This window comes from Rhinolophus hipposideros (assembly GCF_964194185.1).
Source record: "Rhinolophus hipposideros genome assembly, chromosome: 2".
NCBI classification, from domain to species: Eukaryota; Metazoa; Chordata; class Mammalia; order Chiroptera; family Rhinolophidae; genus Rhinolophus; species Rhinolophus hipposideros.
Window position 1 is genome coordinate 47034335 of NC_138048.1, and position 7624 is coordinate 47041958.

Genomic DNA, 7624 nt, shown 5'->3' on the forward strand with positions numbered 1-7624 from the left:
TTTACATGGTTTCCCCTGAGAGTGGGAATGAAGGTTTCATTTCAGATTGCCTTCCTTTTCTCCCTAAATCATCTTTCACAGTAAGACACACGCCCCAATGCATATTTTCATATCTCTAAGGATGTTTTTCATTCTTAGCACCTGAAGAGTGGTAAGGATTTTAGTTAAGAAGCTTTAGTATTTGAATTAAGATATTGTTTCTTCATGAGTTTTATATACGTCATTTTTTTCCCTGACCTACTATAGTAAGGCAGGCAACACTTCTAACATCATTTTCGTATTAACCATTATTTCATGCCTGTGAAAAATAGTTTTATTTATGTTGTATGAATATAATGTAGTAATGTACAGTAAAGCTTTTTCTTTTTCTTGGCTAGGGAATTCAGTTTTGCAAAGCATTTTGGCATCCATTCATGGTCTTATTTAATCCTCACAACTTTGCTACGTGAACAGAATAGGGGTCATTATCTCCAAGATATGGAGGAGGAAACTCAGAGACGTTAAGTGATTTCTCCAAGATCACACAGCTTGGATGGGCACACACTGAAATAGGACTCCGTCTCTGCCAGTCCCACACAGCTCAGCGTCACCTAATAAGCTCTGTTCGGTCAGTAGAGAAGGCTTTGAGAAAGAAACAGTGAGCGATAGATTGGGGAAGCGGGGCGGCGGGTAAAGGAACGAAGTGGAGCGGGGAAAGCAGGGACAGCACGTTGCGCACGCGCAGACCGCTATTAGCGGGCCAGGACAGTGAGGAAGGTTGGGGACGGAAGCTGGAGTCGGTGCTGAGCTCCATCCCCAACCTCGGGCTAACGCGCAAGCGCAGTTCCTCGGGAGGACGGTCAGAAGAAGGCGGGCCTCGGGCCGCGCAGGCGCAGTTGAGCGCCGGGTTCCCAAGATGAAGGTCCCCAAGTACGAGCCATCGCGCCTGGCCACCTTGCCCCCTACCCTCGACCCGACTGAATACGACATATCTCCGGAAACCCGGAGAGCGCAAGCCGAGCGGCTGGCCATAAGATCCCGGCTGAAAAGGGAGTATCTGCTTCAGTACAACGACCCCAGCCGCCACGGGCTCATCGTGAGTGGGGGCGGCGGGGCGGCGGGGCGGGAGCAGAGGGCCAGCGTTGCGGCCGTGCCCTCGGGCTGGGCGGCTCTGATGGGCCGGGGGGCACCTCGCAGCGTGGCGGCCGCCGTTCCAGGTCCGCGTTTTAGACATTGGCCCTTTTCCAGGCCCTCAGAGCAGGACAACTCACTAGCCCTTTGACCTTGGGCAGAGTTTGGTGGTCAGAGGGCGGGTTTTGGACCCACACCTGAGTGGGTCTGAGTCCTGGCTTCATCACTTGCCGCCTGGGTGATCTTGAGAAAATGATTCAACTCTGCTGCTTACTCTCTGTTTTCCCAACTGAAAAATGGGCATAACGTAGTCCTGACTGTCTTACGAAGCTGTTATGAGGATTAAATGAAACAAGGCATGTGACCAGCCATTACCAGCGCCAGGCTGAGCGATATGAGCTCCAATGAGTATTGGAAAACGTGTGTGTGTCTATTTTAAAGTTGTTTTCCATCTTTTCGTTCACAGGTCATAGCAATGTTGCTCTCTCCTGATGGAAATACAGTGAATCTTCAGTTTATATTTTTAAAGACCCAAAGACTGCAGCTTGTTCAAACTTGAGGCTTTGGAGTCAGACACTACATACTAGCAAGCTCTGTGACCTTGGGCAATTTGCCTTGTCCCTCTGAATCTTAGTTTCCTGATCTTCGTATACGGGAATGGTAGTGCATTCTTTATAGAACTGTGAGGTTAAATGAGATAGTCTGTGTAACATTCCCATCATATAATATGCACCCAGGAAACTGATAGTCATTATTATGTAGCAAGTGTGCTTTTCGATAATTCTGTGCAAGAGCTGTTTGAATATATCAGATATGATTCTTTTAAAAAAACTTTCCCAACAGTTGCATTGGTGTTCTGTAGGAATTTTTGGAGGTTGTAAGGATTGAAGGAAATTTACAATGTACCAGGCACTATCTAAATCCTTTCTGAATATTGTTCAAATATCACAACTATTCAGAGCGTTGAACTATTACGAACATTTTATAGGTGGGAAGACAATATGGGAAGGACAAGTAGGTCATAGAGTGATGAGCAGCTTTTGAACCTTGGTCTGTGTAACCCAAAGCATCTGCTAAACCGGTTGGCTGTACCAGAACCTTGTTTATTTGGGAAGAAGGTGTGGAGAGAGGCATTTTTTATATACATACTCACACGATTGGGTTTGATGTGCCAGATAGCACGATGTAGTAAAAAGAATAAGGCCTTGAGCCAGACAGAGCTGAGATTTAAGCTCCAGATTTTCTCTTTTCAGTTCTGTGACCGACGACAGTTTCAATTTTGTCATGTAAAACAGAGGTAATGACACCTGCCTCATTGGTTGTTTTGTTCATTAAATGAATGCCTCACACTTAATCATATATTGAGCAATACATGAAAATTACTTGCCTAATCTTTAAGAATGGTTGATTCAGTTAATAAATGCTCAGGATCTGTTATGGCCAGGCCCTGTTTTAGATGTTAAAGTAACAGTGGAGAACAAAATAGGCAAAGACCTCTATCCTTATAGAGCTTGTTTTCTAGTGTGGGAGACAAGTAATAAGTTAAAAAATTAAATCGTTTAGAAATCATTTAGCATTTAGATATTGCTAAGTGACAAGAAAAATAAAGTAAGGAAGGGGATTAGGAGTATGTGTATTTAGTAGGAAGGGAGAACAGCTGCAATTTTAGATAGGCTCAGGGAAAGTGACATTTGAGTAAAAAATCTGAAATACGTGAGGTGAGGGAGCTGGGAAAGTAACATTTTAGGCAAAGGGGACAGCAAGTGCATAGGTCCATAGACAGGAGCGTGCCTGGTTAATTGCAAAAATACTGAAGAGACCATTGTGGCGAACAAAGAAGGGTGAGGGCGGAGTAGAAAGGGATGAGGTCAGAAAGGTACCTGGGACTGGATCACACCAGGCCTTGGAGCTCATTGGCAGATTGGATATGATGTGTAAGAGAGAGCTGGTTAGGATGACCCCAACGTTCATGACCTAAGCGATTGGAAGAGTAAACTTGCTTTTTACCAAGATAGAAAAGAATGAGAAGAGCAGGGATAGAGGTGGTGCGGAATATTGGGAAATCAGTTTGGGATACATCGCATGTGACATGCCTGTTAGACAACATTTCAGTGTTGAGCAGGCAGTTGAGTATTATGTCTGGAGCTGAGGGTTGAGGTCTAGGGCTACAGGTATAATTTTGGGAGTCATCAGCCCAGAGATACATATGTAAAGCCATGTAACTGGAGGAGATCATCCAGGGAGTGAATGTAGATAGGAAAGACCAGTGAGGTCTGAGGTCCAAAATTAAGAGATTGGGGAGTAAGGAAGAAGAGAGCACAAGAGACTAAGAGGGGATGGTTCAGAGAGTTAGGAGGAAACCAAGCTGGTGTGTGCCCTGGAAGCCAAGTGAAGAAATAGTTTCACGAAGGAGTTTTCACCATGTCAGATGCTCCTGGTAGTTCTTTGGACGTTGGAGTGGTGTCAGAGAACCCTGTCCCATGGCCCGTGTTTTGGAACCTTTCTTAACAACAGCCCCAGGCTCAATGAACTATGGTCATCGGGCTATTGATACTTTTATGAAATGACATTTGTTTCTGGAAGACAGACATGTCAGTTATCAACGTGTAGAAAATGTCATTGGCAGAGAATTCATGGGAGAGTCATTCAAATACATTAATAGCAGAAGGGACGTATTGAGCTCAAACATCCCCTTGAAACTATAGCTTGTTTCTTTACCTTTACTGTTTCTGTAAACAGTTTGGATTAAAATGTTACTGTGGAAGATTCAGTTGAATTATTTTAGTCCTACCAGTTGTGACTTCCTGGTGTTGGTTAGGATCTTGAATGTTCTCCTTACAGCTTAGTATTAAAGTTTTCAATTTCTTATTTTTATCTGTCAGTTAATTGGGGCAAATTATTTTATTTTATTTTTTTTGTAAATTCATTTGGGGGTTAAATTTAATTATGTACTTGGAGTAGATTTGCTATTCTTATATAGTTATTCTAGTATAAATATATTAAAATGGACAATTACTTTTTTCTTAGCCAAGACAGTCCGATTATTTTTCTTTAACAGCCTTGTCCTTTCTACAGAACTGTTTTAATAGTATGAAATGGAATATTTTGCTCTTAAATACCAGCCAAGTGAGCTTAAGAAACTTAAAGTTCATAATTAGCCTACCTCAGTCTTCACTTTCCTTCTGCTTATTTATGGTTTGGAAAAACCAATGTGGGGGTAAACATTAGAAAGGTTCTGGAAACAAAGTACTAAGCATGATGGAGCATATGAAATCTGTTTGTCTTCATCAGGAATACTGTGTGGTTCTTTCTGTTGGTCATACTTCAAGAAAGACAATGAAGCTAAAAACAATCCAGATAAGGATAAAAATGATCAAAGAGAGAAAGGGCTTCTCTGACAACTTTAAAAAGATTAAGATTCTTAAATCTTAAATAAATAGAAAGCTGAAGGGTGCTATACTCGTAAGAATCTTTTAAATTCTGAAGGATTTGAACAAGATCAACAAATACAAGAAATGAAAGATCTTCCCTGAAGCTATCTAGGAATATTCAGAGTATACCCTTAACTGTAGTAGAGAACAAAAGGCATCTCTTATGCTTCTCCACAAAAGTCCTGATGAGATTATTTTTCGATGTGGCCTTGCTTAAGTTCCTGTAACTTGTTTTTATTAATTTTAGGAAGATCCTGCCTTGGCTCGTTGGACCTATGCAAGATCAGCAAATGTCTATCCCAACTTCAGACCCACCCCCAAGACCTCGCTCTTAGGAGCTCTGGCTGGAATTGGGCCTCTCTTCTTCTGGTATTATGTGTTCAAAAGTGACAGAGTAAGTATTAGGACCTTGGGTTTAGTATTTGTGGATAGGTCTCCCCCTGTGCTGGCTGCAGCTCTTTCTCTTGATTGTCGCCAGTGTGCCTCTGGGATTAGCCCTCCATTCTTCCTTCACTTCCTTTCTTTTACCTTTATTCCTTTCCGGCAAGAGATAAAATATAGTTTGAATTATATATTTGGTTTTACTTCTTTATCGTTTCAGCTCATACAGAAATATGCTTTGTTAAAAATCACTGTAGTCTGTGGGTCTTTCAAGTTTAATGGATGCTCTAGAATTTAATCAATTGGTCAATTAATATTTCTAAGACTTGAATTTAGCTCATGGAAGAGTTTTCCTGGTGTGTTTTAGATAATGTAAGGAAATTATACTGTGAATATTAAGCAAGAGAATATAGAGGTAACTTTTAAAAAGTTAATTTCTTTTTTTCTCATTAGAAGATATGCAGAAATTAAACTTTCGTGTTCTAATTAACCTGTAGATGTTATCTTTGCAGATTTTTGTATTTAATTTGTTTCATTCATGTGTTTTAAAAAGAGATATTTATTGGGTTAAGTATTAGCATACATAAATCATTTACTGTGTTCCCTATTTGCCTGAATTCTAGTTATATTGGTCACATTTTAGAAATTAACGTTAAAACTTATTAATACCCTCACAGCAGAAGAGCAAACACCACCTGTGCTGGGAATCACTGTCATCAAAGGCTTGATATATGATTGTGGAGGAAGCCACGCTTATCTTTGACACTAGGCTGACTACTCTGTCTGGTTCTAGAACTCCAGCTTTAGCCCCCAGACCTCATGTTGCCATCTAGACTGGAGCCCACATAGCCAGCTGTGCCTTAAGCATCCAATCTTCTCTCCTGTTAGAGCGTATATATTTTGATTATCTGATAAATTATTGCTTAACAGAAAGGTGGGGCACACTTACCCAGAATATATTTGCATTTTGCTTTCAATGTATGCTTTTTAGTGGGATAGTACAATTCTACTTACTAAAATGTGGGTAAGATATTTTTCAATAGCAGTATTTTCTTATCGTTTCTTCAGACTATTACCTCCTCACTCTACTCCATAGGCTTTCGACAGTGGGGGATTGGAAATAGGTTTGGAGCATTTTATTGCTGTGTTTTAGAATTGTAGCATGGGGTGTGCTAGAATGCATTGTTTTTAATTTTTTTTTTTCCTTTTCTTTTTGTCTATTCAGGATAGGAAAGAAAAACTTATCCGGGAAGGAAAATGGGATCGAACATTTAACATCTCATATTAAGTCTGGCAATGATGACTATATGTATTATTGTTTAAATAAATCTTCTATGAATGATTAAATAGTTTCTCTTAATGTTACTTTGATTCAACAAACATTTGCTGGACATTGTAGAATCCTTATGTTGTGAGCGTTCATAGTTTAATGAAGAAACAGATGTGTTTTCATTCATTCATTCATTCATTCATTCATTCATTCATTCATTCAATAAATGAGTGTCTGTTATGAACCAAGCATTGTGCTATATGCTGGCAATGTAACAGTCAAACTTAGGTCATGTTTGTCTTAAGGAGTACATACTCTGAAAACTGTTTACTCAACAATTATTATTTGGGTGCTTATTATGTGTCTGGTACTACTTAATACCTAAGCTCTTGTCTAGCTCTAGCCCTAGTGGTACATGCAACAGTGTGGTAAAAAACATGACAGGTTTAGGAAAGCAGTGGAGGTAAGCCGATGGGGCAACAGTCCTGCCTAGGGAGAGGACATTTAATCTAGGCTCTGAAGTTCACAGGGCTGACAAGGCAAAAGTGGAACACGAAAGGGCAAAATGTTGGCTATGGCGGGATTGGGGGCCACTGTGGGGTGAGAAGACAAGGCGGTGGAAGCCATGTAAGGAACAGAAGTAAAATGGTTTAGAGTATTGGGCTTTGGAGGTCAGATTTGGGCTAGAAGTCTAGCTCCAGCTTAGCAGTTGGAATACCAGGACTCCCTTTCCTCCTTTATAGCATGGAGAAAGTAATGACTACCTCATAAGGTCATGAAGATGAAATAACAGTATTGCTCAATAAAGCTATCCCAAGCTTTGTATTTCAGTCTTAAACAGTAGGGTGACAATTGCATCTATGAAGGCAGAGTAAAATCAAGTGCTGTAGGAGGAACCGTGCTCTGTAGGGCTGATTACAGTATATTGATTTTAACTTTCAAAGCATATGTGTAACTATTCCTTTTTTAAGATTTTTATTAAAAATATAGTTAGCATACAATATTATATCAGTTTCAGGGGTACACCATAGTTATTCAACATTTGTATACCTAAAGAAGTCACCACCATGATAAGTCCAGTAACTGTCAGACACCATACCACGCTATCACAATGTTATTGACTATATTCCCTATGCTGTACGTTACATCCCCGTGACTTACTGTTTTATACCTGGAAATTTGGACCATTTATTGCCCTGCACCTTTCCCCCACCTTTTACATTTTTCAGTTAAGTTAAAATTCAATATTAATTTCAGGTACAGCATATGGTTAAACATATAATTTAAAAAGTGATTCCCCTGACTAGTATCCACCTGGTGCTATACATAGCTATTACCATATTGTTACTATATTCCCCATGCTTTACATCTCCATGACTATTTTGTAACTACAAATTTGTACTTAATCCCTTCACATTTTTCACGTGGACCC

The 7624-nt window shown here is 40.2% G+C and overlaps 1 protein-coding gene across 1 annotated transcript; it reads left to right on the plus strand.

Annotated features, from left to right (window-relative positions):
• The first annotated feature begins 828 nt into the window (after window positions 1–828).
• NDUFB4 (NADH:ubiquinone oxidoreductase subunit B4) lies at window positions 829–6262 on the plus strand. Its single transcript, XM_081025285.1, has 3 exons — window positions 829–1075; window positions 4789–4935; window positions 6148–6262. Exons 1-3 carry the CDS (start codon window positions 896–898, stop codon window positions 6208–6210), a joined length of 390 nt encoding a protein of 129 aa, XP_080881411.1. The 5' UTR covers window positions 829–895; the 3' UTR covers window positions 6211–6262.
• The last annotated feature ends 1362 nt before the right edge of the window (window positions 6263–7624 follow it).